The 15,019-nt window shown below is 37.9% G+C and overlaps 1 protein-coding gene across 2 annotated transcripts in view; it reads left to right on the top strand.

The window, feature by feature from the left end:
- Positions 1-2,354: 2,354 nt before the first annotated feature.
- Positions 2,355-15,019, top strand: part of LOC111873158 (cyclin-J) — a 61,039-nt gene continuing 48,374 nt past the window's right edge. Inside the window, exons 1-2 of one of the 2 annotated variants that reach the window (XM_023867638.2) lie at positions 2,355-2,591; positions 10,010-10,117. In XM_023867638.2, the coding sequence (XP_023723406.1) occupies positions 10,010-10,117 (108 nt within the window). In that variant the 5' untranslated portion in view covers positions 2,355-2,591. Of the gene's footprint in view, positions 2,592-10,009; positions 10,118-15,019 lie in introns of those variants that run through there. The other variant, XM_023867639.2, reaches the window with a different exon arrangement.

Here is a 15,019-nt window from a genome sequence, read left to right as displayed (position 1 = left end):
GATTGGCCTATTGTACCTGCCCAGGTGATTATGATGATGGAGAATTTGGTGGAATGAAGATTGGCATGAGAAACTGCAGTACTCGGAGAAAACCAGCACCACTGTTCACCACAAATCCCACATTCCCAGACCCGGGATTGAATCCAGGGCGCCGCGGTGGGAAGCCAGCGACTAACCACATGTGCTATGGCATGGCCTCAGTTACAGTCTTACAGAATTATGAAGCAAGCAGAGACAGCTGTTGCTAGGGAACAGCTAGGCAACAGCTTCATAAGCATGCAACAGTGGGGGAACTATGTAAGATTTGAGGTTTTCACAGCAGTGACTATGAAGAAAGCAGTCTTCTAGGATTTGGCACCGTGTATATGTGGTGTTAACCGACGTTTCGGAAGAACATGTTGCCTTCATCTTCAGGGTAGAAGGAAAAATATAAGAAATCTGCAGGCGAAAAGACCATGAGAACCAGTACTCAGCAGACTCAGTCTGAAGATGGAGGCGATACGTTCCTCCAAAACGTCGGTTAACACCACATATACACGGTGCCAAATCCCAGAAGACTGCTTTCTTCAGTGGGGGAACTGTTGGATGTGGTGTTTTTTGTATGGTCTGTGCCAAGGCCATATATATAATGACGACCAGCTCCCATTAGGCAGTCGGTTCGAGTAGAGTCCAAGTCAAGAGTCTAGTGAAGGGCTGAGAGAGAGAGGCTGCAAGCAGACCATTGAGAGTTAAAGATGCTGGTAACTAAGGTGGGGGACAGTTCGAGAACCCAGAGGAATGGGTGTATCAGTTTCTGGAAGCTGCTACAAAGCAGCGCAGTGAAGACTATGACAGAGAACACTAGTCTGTATGTGATAGTGATTTGTAAAATGTGGTCAAGAGTTTTTTTAAAGAGTCCAATAAATCCGGTTAACAACCGAAACCCCGTCTATAGTCACTTATCATGTGACAGTATTATAAAACTTATAAGTATGTTGTTACAGTCACTGGCTCCAGGAAAAATGCTTCTTATGTGAAACCATTGTTGTCTATGAACTGGTATTCATAGCCTCAAACTTATCAAAAGTTGTACATATGTCAGAGTATTGTTTCAATTCTGAGGCTAAGGCCAAGCATGAGAGTACCAGAAGACATGTTTAAAAAACTTTGTTCTCTGTAGGTTATGAAAAAAGTTGTGTTGAAAACAAATGCTGATGAACAAAATATCCTGAAGATTGTTGTCTGCTGGGTTGTGAAATATAGTTTTGTGGGGAGATACTTATGTTTCCTCTGTCATCAGGGTTGAAGTGTACATGTTGAGGAATAGGCCTGATTATATAAACAAGATATAAGGAGGGTGGTAATGAAGTGAGACCCAAGTAGAAGGGGAAAGAAAGGAACCTGATTTGGGCCAATTGGCAAAAGTGGGCAAATTTCTCATCTCACATTCATGATCATTAAACCTCTCTACATACTGAAGAATACTGTGAGAACCTCAAATCTCACTCACTACCTACTCTTTACATTTCTTAGGTACTTTTCTCTTTGGGATTATATTTTGATATAATTAAATGCTTGTGCCTCGAGTACTACCCATCACTAGGGTAAAAGGAAAGGAAAATGGATTAAACAACTTACATACAGGGCAACAAATTTGTCCTCTAGACTGAGTACGATCGTCTGCAAAATAGGGATGTTATATGTGTTACTGTGACAAGATTGTCTTCATATTCCATTATCGTAGGCAAACTGTACCAGGCCATGACCATGTCTTAAGCCCTTCTGAATTCATGAACAATTAAACCATTCAACAATATGCAATCTAGCTACTGACAGTGTTGTAAAGTAACCCATACAAAGAAATCCTATAAATATTAGCTGGAATGCTGTGAATTAATATAAAGTGTTAGGGGTCTTGAAGCCTGTACAAGTAAAAAAAAAATGTAAAGTTGCCCTTGTGATTGGTTAAGTACTAAACCATGAATACGTATGAGGAAGTGGACGTGTATATCCACATTTTCTTGACCTTGGCATTAGCTGGTGGTGAGTGGTCAGCTTCACGCCCCAGGCACTTTACCCCCCCGGGGAAAGAATCCTCGGTAACCATTGGATAGGTTGGATAGACCCCAGAGCCGGGCTGGACGAGGTGGAGAAGAGAAAATTCTTGGCCATTCCGGGACTCGAACTCGACCTTTTGGTCGTCCACCCTGCTGCCAGTCGCTATACTGACCCATACTGACTTTGAAATCCGAGTCACGTTAAGTACGGTATTGTCGACTGAGCTGAGATACCGTTGACGACTGGACCTCTCCATTAGAAGATGGCAGCACACATTCTGAAACTACGTTACCGGTCAATTGCATTAATTAAATCTGTGGCAGGATGTGGAGAGTCACCGAGCATGAAACCAAAAGAAAGTAGCCGTTCTCAGCGGCTGTCATGTTTTTTTTCGTGTGTTTGGCCAGTGTACGTCGTGCTTTATTTTGTTATTAATTGTGCTTCTATACTCCCAAAATGTATGCGTTTTTCGTTCGGTGGTAACGAAGTAAGCCCTATGAACTCTTTTAAGTTAAAGTACTAGGGCCTTTCGAAAGTATCGTCAGTTCAATGAGGTAAAGTTTTGAGTGGGAACACGTGGTTTTAACTGTCTTTGGGACATGATGTATATTGGAAAGTGCAGAACGAAGGTGGAGATGAAATTAACCTAGAATGATCTAGCACTAAGCGAGGCTTTCATGAGACTGCTAAGGTTGCTTTACGGGTGTTTTAGTGCTAATGGATGAAGTACGTCAATTTGTTAAGAATTAACTCCGTTTCAAGGGTTGCAAGCACGTGGAACGCGAGGGGGGAGGAAAATAAATGGTAGCTAGTGAAGTAATAGTTAACGGAAGCCATGTATGGAAGCAGTTTTGTTATTTGCGACGGATGACAGCAGGTTTTCGTATTGAACATTGGGATGATTGTGTCCGTACGTGCATGTTTGTGATTAGAGAGCCATTAAAAAGCAGAGACATCAAGAACGTAGGAATTAACCTGAAATTTAATTTATGAGTAGCACTGGGCATTGGAAAATGTTAAAAATAAATATATGAAACAATTTTATCGCCCCTCTTGTGAACTGGTACAGTAATAGACTCCTTCCACTAATCAGGCAATTTTTCTTTGTTCCAAACAATTAATTAGCTTATGGATCTTAGAACATAATTCCTGCTTGAATCAGTTCTGCCAAAATTTGATGATTATCTGGCAATTTATATTTATCAACATTGCAGTAAAAATTTCAAACTCAAAAAGACTAGGATCAGGTATTAATGGCTCACCTCTATGTATTTCTATCTGCCTAACATCACAGACCCTATGTACATTCAATAACTGAGAGAAGTAGTTCCTCCACCTATTCAAAATGTTTTGGGAATCAGCAAGCAGATCACAATTCTCATCCTGCACTAAATTACCTCTATGTTGGTAACCCCTCTGAAAGTCATTTAATCCTCTGTACAGGTCTCCAATGTTCGTTGCAGTCTCATCAGTTTTGTCTGTCATATATTCCCTGTTTTAATTCATGAAATGCCTGCTGGTGTCACACATTACATTGTTCAGATTATCCCCATTTATTTTTGCCTGGCTCCTGTAACCACTGCAGTTTGTCTTGTTTTCTTTGGTCTAATAATTCTGAGCATCCTTCATTGAACCATGGCTTATGCTTCTTCAATTCATAGTAACCTAGACTCTCTTTGGCAGAAATTTTGATATTCTCTCTAATACAGTAGTTTCCCAAGCTCTATTAAGTTTTCTAAAGGTGCAGACGTATTTGAAATATCAACACAATACTGCTTTCCCTCTACATCATTTCATTTCTTGAGATTGAACCTCTCCATATGATTGCTCTGTGTTGATTGTTTACTCAGTGCCTCTCTCTCCCTAACATTTGCTACCACCAGATAGTGGTCATTATCACAATCTGCTGTCCTGAACAATCAGACATCAGGTATACTTGAATGCTGTTTCCTCTCTATCAAAATATGGTCAGTGTGGTTGTGTGTCTTTCCATCAGTAGATGTCCAAGTAATGGCAGTATTGAAAAATTGATTAACTCCTACCTGAGTGACAGATATCAGAGAACATGAATAAATAATAATTATTCTATGGGTATTTCTGATTGACAGAAAGTTGAACAAGGTGTACCACAGGGTTCAATACTTGGCCCCTTGTTTTTTCTTTTATATATTAAAGACTTGCCTTGCTTAATAAAGAAAATATCAGAACCAATTTTCTGTGCTGATGATACCAATATACTGTGTTTCAATTCTGATTCTGTGGAACATATAATGGTATTGAAAACTATACTGGACAAAATAGACACCCGGTTTATGAATAATTCATTATCATTAAATTTTAACAGAACTATGTGCATTTTTCATCAAAAGTAAATACTAGATCAAACAAATGTAAACTGTAAGGATGTTCAAATTAAAAATACTTGTAATACAAAATTCCTAGGACTAATTATAGATAATACCTTATCATAGAAAGATCAAATAAATCAGTTTGTAACTAAGCTGAGTGCAACTAGTTATTCTGTTAAAACCTTATCTGCAGTTATGGAGAGTTTAAGGATGATTTATTTTGCATATGTAGGTACATTCCATTATGTTGTATGGAATAATATTTTGGAGCAATTTGACTCATAGTAATTTAATTTTCAAAATCCAAAAACGAATAGTGAGAATTATTATGAAGGCAAGACATAAGGACTCTTGTTTTCCATTGTTCAGGCAGTTAAATATTCTGCCCTTATATTCTCAATATATATTTTCTGTATTAATTTTTGTAGTTAAGAATTTAGATATACAGTAGAACTTGGTTATAACGTCATCAGAGGGACCTAAAAATAGTGTCGTTATAAACGAATGTTGTTGTAACTGAAATGGGCACTTCCACAGTAGCCTTATGTTAGTCACGTAAAAATCTACCAAAAACCGAGTTAAAATGTTGCATTTTTTAGTGAAATACGTAGTTAAGTACAGACTAACGTAACATTAACGTGGAATTGCCCAAATGTGTAATATCAAAGACATATTACAGCGCTTTTCACTGACAATACACACCGCACTAATACTGTATATTAAAGGTAGGCCTACTCACCAAATTACAGTAGATTACATCAATTGTTGTGCCTTACTGTACCTAGATACGAGTACAGTAATCAGTTATCTTCATCTGTTTCATGTTACTTGCCCAATACACACTTTCTAAATTACGTTCAATGTCCATATCAGAGAAATTGAGGAATGAAAATGACGTTACATACGAGGTTGATGCATTTGTGCATGTCGTACTAAGCAAGGTATAAAAACAGTTGCTTTATGAGGAATTAGTTCGTACCATTGAATATTGACGCAATAGACAAGGTGTCGCAGAAACCGATGTTGCTATAACCAAGTTTTACTGTATTTACATTTAATTCTGCTGTACACAGCATTAACGCCAGACAAGGCTTTGACTTACATTTTCCAATTAATAAATTAGCTAAAGTGCAGAAGGTTGTATATTATTCAGGGATTAGGATATTCAATAATCTACCACAAGGCATTAGGAATCTATAAAATGATATTACTGAATTCAAACAGGCTCTAAAAGAGTTTCTTCTTGCTGGTTCATTTTATTCTTTAAATGAATATTATGAGTGGAACACAAAGGGTGATCTTGGTTCTTATAAATAGTATCAAAAATTAACCTTGACAAATCCTATTAACTAAAAATACACGGTGGGGTGCAGAAACTTCGTTTCTGGGAAGATGCATTTTGAAGGGAAGGGAGGTCACAGAAAAGTGGGGATAGGCTCAGCGAACGCAGCAGTTGCGGAAGTTTCTGTCTAATACCCCTCAGTAGGAAATATGAGGTGGACGAGTGAGCAGTGTGCGTTTGCTGTTGAAGCCTATTTTCAATATTCCTACGTGGCGATGCAGCGTGCATTCCATACTCACTTCTGAATTAAGCCCAGAGGTCCGGTTCCCGACTAGAAATCAATTGTTTTGTGGGTAGATAACTTTAGGACAACCAGGAGTGTGGTGAAAAAATCATCAGGACGACAATGGACCATTACTACACCAGAAAATGTGGAGGCAGTTCGACAGTCGATTTTGAGATCTCCAAGACGCTCCGCTCACAAACATGCAGTCACCCTAGACATATCCAATCGTTCAGTGCGCCAAATTCTTCATGAACATCTTCATTTCAATCCCTATAAGATGGTTGTTGTGCAAGAATTGTCACCACGTGATTTCCAGAACCGAATAATGGTGTGAGAAACGTTATTGGAAACTTTACCCCCTGACACACTTGTTTTCTTTAGTGATGAGGCACATTTTCACCTATCCGGATATGTCAACAAGCAGAATATGCACTATTGGAGTGGTAACAATCCCAGAGAGCTCCATAAGAGGCCACTTCACAGTGATAAGGTGACAGTATGGTGTGCGTTGTCGAGAGTTGGAGTTATTGGCCCTTATTTTTTTGAAGAAGACAATCGTGCAGTAACTGTCAATTCACAGCGGTATATGGACATGATTATAAAACTTTTTCAAACCAGCTCTTGAAGAAATGCATCTAGGAATTGTCTGGTTCCAACATGATGGTGCCACGGCCCACACAGCCCGAGCTTCGATGACAGTTTTGAGGGCAAAGTTCCCCGGATGGCTCATCTCACTTCGAGGTGACATCCCTTGGGCAGCGCACTCACCTGATCTAACACCCTGTAATTTTTTAATGGTGATACCTCAAGGCAGAGGTTTTTGAACATTGCTCCTGCTTCAGCTGAAGAATGTTATTCGGCAGGAAGTAGCCCAAATTCCTGTGCACATGTTGGAACGTGCAGAGGGGAACTATAGAAAACGGTTGCATCAGTGCATAGAGTATGGTGGCCGCCACCTTCAAGCTGTTTTGTTTAAAACTTTAAAGTATGTTCTTTCATTAGCTAAACATAAATTTTGTCTATCAGCAATAATTTTTCTTTCATTCACCTTAAAAAAAAAAGAAGTTTCTGCGCCCCACTCTGTATATAAATAATCATCTACTTTAGATTTCATTTCATTTATTCACCTTCCATAAATCCTGTTGAGAGTACATTCTCATGCGGATGTGGAGATCGTCCTAGTTACAGTCACAACTAAGGATTACAGTTGTCATCCAGTAGCATACACATTTGTATAAAATACTGATAAACATATGCAGTATAATAAATAAGTTTATTTTAGTAGTAAAAGTAATGGCAAACCTTATACAATTTGTACAATTTTATACAAGTCTTAATTAAAAATTCAACAGTTAGAACACAATGTCATTAATGAGTTATGTATGACATACATTAATTATATAATAAATTGAAATTCGCCTTAAAAAAAAAAAGAAGTTTCTGCGCCCCACTCTGTATATAAATAATCATCTACTTTAGATTTCATTTCATTTATTCACCTTCCATAAATCCTGTTGAGAGTACATTCTCATGCGGATGTGGAGATCGTCCTAGTTACAGTCACAACTAAGGATTACAGTTGTCATCCAGTAGCATACACATTTGTATAAAATACTGATAAACATATGCAGTATAATAAATAAGTTTATTTTAGTAGTAAAAGTAATGGCAAACCTTATACAATTTGTACAATTTTATACAAGTCTTAATTAAAAATTCAACAGTTAGAACACAATGTCATTAATGAGTTATGTATGACATACATTAATTATATAATAAATTGAAATAAAGACTAGTATACAGTAATATAAAGATTGTATATATCTAAAATAAGCATCTAAAAACCAGAACACAGACCGACAATCTTGTCTTCTTTTAATTGTAAAGCAAGACAACTACTCGCATCTTAAAAAGATTTATAACCAAAATATTCCTGTAAAGAATAAAAAGAATGTAAATATAAAAATTGTTTTAATTGTACCTCAAAATTCATAGTGTTACTCGATATATCCTTAATATGTTGTGGTAGATTATTATAGACCCTTGTTCCTAAACAGTAAACTCCCTTTTGGTATTTATTCAAATTTACAAGAGGCTGATGGATATTATTTTGCTGTCTGGTATTTATTCTATGAATCTCTGAATTTACTATGAATTTGTTTATGTTTTTATGACAAAGAGCATAAGAGATAGTATGTACTGAGAGTGATAAACCATTTTTGAGGTATTTATGGCCGTGTATGGTTTAAGCAATCTCATTATGTAGCAGACTGCACTTAGTTTAGAACTAATATACTCAATGTGGTATTTCCAGCTCATATCATCAATGAATATTCCAAGAAATTTAATATTGGCTATAGATGTAATTTGTTTTTTATCATATACAGTTTTTATTTCAGATTTAGGATTATTATTTCTAGCTGTAAATTGAATGTAGTGGGTTTTGTTAAAATTTATAGAAAGTTGGTTTACTTAGAACCTTTCATTTATACTATGAAAAGCATTGTTTATATTTACACAAAGATCATCATAGTTTGAACTTTTAACTAACAAACTAGTGTCATCTGCAAATAATATAGGTACATGATCATTCAGAACAATGATAACACACCTGCGGCCTCTTAGCATTATGTACGACATCCTACCACTAGCAAACTCTACCAACTTAACTGCTGATATGATTCTCTTATGTAGGAAAACATCTGTGCCTAATTCATAATTATCATTCCCCTTTCCATAGAAAAATATATATTTGCCTGCTGGTTTGGTGCCATCTCTGGCCCATCTGACCTATACTCCCACTAAATTTAACTTATATTTTGAGATTTCTTCTGCCACTGTCCTGAGTGAGTGTGCCCTGTACCTACTTCTAACATTCCAAGTACCAAATCTCATATCCATTTTCTTTAACTCAGGGCGTTTATCCAAAAATCTGTCAGGTCTGAGTCTTGTGATCTTTCATAAGAAGCTCATCTTTTACGTTTCGGAGGTTTTAGTCCAACGCTCAACCCCTCCACTTTAGGACCACCCCTTGTCAACTGTCCATAACTGCTTATTCATTATATTCGCTGCTACACTCCAGGTTAATCTCATATCCACAGAATTAATGGGAATTATCAGTATGGATTTTGACATAGTAGATGAACTGAAGATCGGTTATTGTGCTTTTGTCAAATACTGACAAAGGAATGGGAGTACAGTGGGATATATAACATGAACACAGTGTAGAGAACCTGAATTTCTCTGAAATGCCATTAAGAGTATGTTCTTAAGGTAAATACAGAGAAAAATGTTCATGTCTTGTCACCAGAGTGCAGGCTGAAGCTATGATATAAAGATGACTAATTTGTTGAATTGTGTCAAAGTTAAAGTATTTTTAGAATTACAATAACTGTCTCTCATTGTTGAAGAAATTAAAAAACAAATACATTCAGGAAATATTTGTTACCATTCAGTTCAAAATAATTTGTCTTTACATTTCTTAACTGTAAAAAATATTGTATACAAAACTATAATTTTACCTGTTCTTTAATGTAACCATAAAATGTTGCTCATACATAAAACAACATAGCTTGAGTGTTCTTTGGATGCTTTGGATCAGGGTGCTGAGTAGAATGTTTGATCTAAGAGGGAGGAGTGACAGGAAGCTAGGAAAAGTGTACACTTAGGAGCATCATAATCTGTACTGTTCACTATATAGTAGCATAATTAAATCAGGAATGAGTTGGACAGTAACTGATGTACATATTGGAAAAATGAGTACTGCATAGAAAATGTCGTGGGAAGAGGCAACTTAGAAGGTGTAGACTTTACTGGTAATACAGTGGATCATAAAGAAATAGTGCAATGGTGTGGATTGTATTCATTTGGCTCAGCATATGGACAAGTGTTGGGCTCTTTTGAGTACAGTCATAAACCTTTGGGTTGCATAGAAGCAGGGAATTTGTCAACTATTTGAGTGGCTGTTGCCTTCTTGAGGACTGCATGTTAATTTATTGTATATGTTCATAATGATTTGCTACTGCTTTGTTGATGTAAGAAATTCCTTTCTTTCAGATGTCATTACTGAATAAATGGTGGTACACAGAATATGCTGAAGAGATTGTTGGCACTTTGCAAGAAAAAGAGAAACAAAGGATTCCATTTTTGCAACAGTCACCTCAAGTAAATGGCATATAATGAGTAAAGAGCCTTTGCCACCAAATTGGTTACTGTAGTAGTATTTTACCTGTTATTTTTATTGTTTGCATCCAGTTGCATAAGTACAACTAATAATAAAAATTCAGCCATCAACGCAACAGTCACTTATTAATTTGTGTTACACTACATGTTTCGGCCCTTAAAGGGTCATCTTCAGGTTTTCTAGTTACACATTATTAATTACTGAATTGAACTGTGAAACCCCTATATTCCTACTTACATACACAGGCCTTAAATTGGTTGCACTCATGTTTATTTTATCATTATCATTTATTTACATGTCAAAAATCCTTTACAAGGTCGTAAGACTCAGGATATAGACAATAGTCCAATATAATAATTACAAAAAATATAATACGTGTTAAAATATTTATGTAAACATAATTTTAAAATTATAAAATTTGTAATTTAACTTTTCATTACTTATGTATATAATCCTAATGAAATCAATTATCAATCTTTTTAACCCTGTGATCAAAAAATTCATCCATACCATAAAATGTAAATGGAGAAATTGTAATAGTGCTTTCTTGAATCGATTTTTGTTTCTGGATAACTGTTTTATTTTGCTTGGAAGAGTATTATAAATTTTGATTCCAAAATACTGTGGACCTTTCTGAAATGCTGTTAGATTTGACAAGGGGAGATGCAATATACTGTAACGTGTTTCGTTACTGATCCCACTTCTGACACCAGTTGTCGCGTATTGGGCGTATATCGCGACAAATAAATTCTCGATGTATTCGATGTAGCGAATTTTATTTCACATTCGCACTTGCAATCACCCAAATTACAGATTTACGATTACTGCTATCTGCAGTATCACAATTAGTACACTCCAAATGCCACAATACAACTGACCTCGGCGACTGTTGCTTTATAACTGACTGTGAATAGCCTTCGCTGCTCCTTATGTAACCTCGATCGGACAATACGGCCACGTAATANGGGGGGGGGGCTCGGCTTTGCGCAACATGTCACAATACTATTTAGTGGATATTGACTCCAGTGAGACTAAGCATTGAACTTAACCATTTTTTATTAAGCTAAAATTAATTTTATAATTGATTTAAAATGAATTTAAGAATTAATTTTAAAATTGATATAAATTCATGAGCTATGATTGGCTTCATGTCTTGAGCTGCAGTAGATTTCGCTTAGCCTTCTCAGATTCTTCTATTATTTGATGTGCCACCTCAGTGTGCAGTTATTACCGTGCTCAACCTTTTTGAGGACCAATGATCTTATTTTTATATATTGTTCATCTGTAATGACTGGATTGATCTATAGTAATTTGCGTGTTTTAGTAGTAGTATAACTTACGATTGGTTTACCAAAGGCTGCTTCCATTATTACAGCCTTCCTTTAGTACTTACGGTTAATGTTGTGTTTTATGTTGTGTAGTTTTCTTGGTATACTTATTACTGCATGGTCTATACTGCCACAGATTGTAGTACCTCAATGTTTCTATGAAGGTTATCTGGAAAGTAAAGGTACAAAGTCCAAAAAATGTTTGTAAAGCATATATTGGAGGGATTCACTTGTAGCACTTTTACAACACACCTTTATTTACTATTCAACATAGTCACCATGGATCGCAATGCACTTAGTAAGCCTGGGAACAAGTTTTTTGTTCCAGTGTCATAGAAGTGTCCCACTGGCTCTCTTAGACATGGAGAACAGTTCTTGACACTTCTGGACATTGTTGATGAAGTAGTTACTATAGGATTTTGACGATGGTGTATAACACACTGATATATTGGGTTTCTGGACTTTATCCATCGTCCTGGGCCAGTGATTGAGGCTAGCTCTCTCTAACGGACCCAACAGAATAGGTGTTTCCCCTTTTCCTTCACCTGAGGACGGAAACAGATCCAGTTTCCGAAACGTCGTGTTTTTATTTGTTATCTTAAAAACCAGGACGATGGATAAAGTCCAGAAACCCAATATATCAGTATTGTTGATGAAGTTCATCGATGGTTAAACGTCTGTCAGCATGAATGTTTTCATCATTTCTTTAGATGATTTCATCAGTGACAACTCCTTATTTCATCATGAACATCACTTCTTCACGCACAAATTTCACAACACGAATTTTCCATGTTTTGCCTGTTCATAACATCTTCGCTGTAAACAGAAACAAGTTGGTGATGAATTTCAGCAGCACTTTCTCCTTTCATGTGAAGAAATTGAATTACTGCATGAACCTCACATTTGGGTGGATTTTGAATCAACACTGTCATTTTAAACACACATTGTGAGCACAACATTACCATGTCTCTGGCCAGTGAACTAAGCTCTGTCATATGGTTCCTATCTCATATGGTATCACTGCCATTTCTGAAAAAAAAAAATCCCTAGCATTTTTAGTGGACTTGTGTCTTTACTTTCTGGATATCCCTTGTCATATATTGTCTCAGGATTTGGGGGGAGAGGGATGGGTTGGGGGGGGGGAAAGGAAGAGTGTTAGGAGATGGAGTAATGTGGTGGTGGGTGTATGGTTCTGGGATGAGTTTTGTTTGTGTGTATCTGAAATTGCCTTTATTAAGATGTCATATATTGGGGTATAGGTGTCTGTCAGTGCTTCATTCATTTGTAATCTCTGCTTAGTCAACATATACACCTGTGTGTAAATACACACGTATAACGGACAGTCAAATGAAAATGGGTCACCACGCATAACTGACATGGTTCACAAGTTGGTAACACTGGAATTTGCTTCTGCTATGAACATCTGGTGGGGACTTGGCGAAAGCACAGTGACAACGTGCCCCTGCACACTAGTTGTTTGTTTATTGTGCTGGACGTAAGGTTAGCGCTACCTGTGGTCGTCCAACATCAGTAAGGGAAGATGATGCTTGCTCAGGACAGACTCATCGTGTCATCAGTCCTGATGTTATTGCTGCGTTGGATGGTCATATCTGGGCAAACCGACAGATCAGTGTCGAAGAAATTAGTCGTTTGTAGGGAATAAGTCAGGTTCCTTACATGCCATTGTGACAAAACACCTGCTGTGCTGCAAAATCTGTGCACAGTGTGTTCCACAGCAACTCATGGAGGAACAGAAGACTCAGAGAATGCCTGCATCACTGGGTCACTTGCAATGATACCATGAGGAAGAGTGTGCTTTTCTGTCCCGTATTGCCACTGGGGACGAAACTTTGTGCCACCATTTTGAACCTGAGAGCAAACTGCAGAGCTAACAGTGGAAACACGTGATTTTTCCCTCACTGAAGAAATCCAAAGCCATACACACAAGTTTCAGTAAAGTGATGATGACTGTTGCGCCTCAATTTTGAGATTGGAAATTTAAGGCATTACCTAAATGTTCGAGACTTGCGGAAAGTGTTTTACAGCCATTACATTAGTATGTCAACATCTGGACAGGCAACTAGGTTAAGAATGTAGATGATCAGCATTTATGCGTAATCACATAAGTAAGAAGCTCTGCTAATGGGGCCACTGGAGATGGTAATATTATTATATACGCAGCGATGAGACACCATGGGCCCACCCACAACCACAGAGAATAGCCAATTAGAATATAACTTTGGGAATTGAGAACAAAAGGAGGAGTTAACCTCCTTCTTTCGTCAACAGCCGATTCAGCAAGTTAAATATATAAATTACTGAATTTAGGAGACTTGGGATCTGATCTCAAACATAATATTCAGTTGTCAGCCGGAGGCACTATTCAATATGGGTCTTACAAGCAGTGGAAGTTGGCCTACGTCTTTGATTCCAAGTAAGTCACGTTTACTCATATAAGCCATGTTGTTAAACATTAGTGTTGATAAAAGTGTGTGGAAAATATCGAAAGCAAACTCCAGTGTGCTCGGCGAGCCCTTATGGGAGAGTAATAATTATGTAACAAGTAATTGCCTAGGAAGATAGTCCGGCAGTATGTCTGTGTTATGGAGTATGTGTTAAGATTACGGGCAGAGTATTTTAAGGGAGGACGTGAGGAAGCATAGGATGAAGTAAAGACCCTATGTAGACCCGACTGTAGGTCGGTTTTGTTAATATTGTAAATAATGTAAATAAGAGTGTAAATAGAGTAGATAGAGTAAGATGTACCGGGATTGTGATACACAACTCCATAATCACCTTTCCACGACCGATCCCAAGGATCCTACCAAAACGAAAGGCAGCAGCAGCCGAATGCTTAAGGGGAGGTACTAGGAATGGACAGGGATAGGCACCTGCCACGCAGGCAGCGTTTAGTGGCCTTGGTATCAGCGCCCCTTAAGAATCATAATAATGTAATACGTTGCTTCCTGCAGACTATATGAAGAGTTGTCAAGAGGGAGCTATGACAATATGTCAGGGGGTAGTTCCCACCATAGAGATGACAGACGATAGGTAGAGGCGGGTCAGACCTGACACGCCCGCTCTACGCCAATAATAAGAGGTGACAGTGATGAAAGGGCCAGCCCATAGAGGACGCTCGACTACCGCGCTACCGGCCCTTAGTACTTTCATCACCTCTCTTAGTATTTTCACCTACCTTCGTGCGATATAATAGATAGTGGCAGCTTTAAGTAAGGAAGGAAGCCCCGAACTAGGAGAATCCTAGCTGATGGTAAGCTAGGATTATGGTGTTAACTCCTTACAGCGTAAGCTGTGGTGGCAGCAGCGGTGGGATACCTTCCACGCCCCCCTGCCACCACGGCATTACAAGTGGTGGCAGCGGAGGGATACATCCACGCCCCCTGCCACCACGGCGTTACAATGACATTCTTTGACTGCAAGGGCCCTCTGCTTGTTGAATTTCTCGAGCATGGGGCCACAATCAGTGCACAGCTCTATGAAGACACTTTGCAGAAACTGAGATGTGCCATAAAGTCAAAACGCCCTGGAATGCTA

This window comes from Cryptotermes secundus, unplaced genomic scaffold (assembly GCF_002891405.2).
Source record: "Cryptotermes secundus unplaced genomic scaffold, Csec_1.0 scaffold259, whole genome shotgun sequence".
Classification (NCBI taxonomy): Eukaryota; Metazoa; Arthropoda; class Insecta; order Blattodea; family Kalotermitidae; genus Cryptotermes; species Cryptotermes secundus.
Note: the sequence above shows the minus strand (reverse complement) of the source record. Positions and strands in the feature narration are given on the sequence as shown.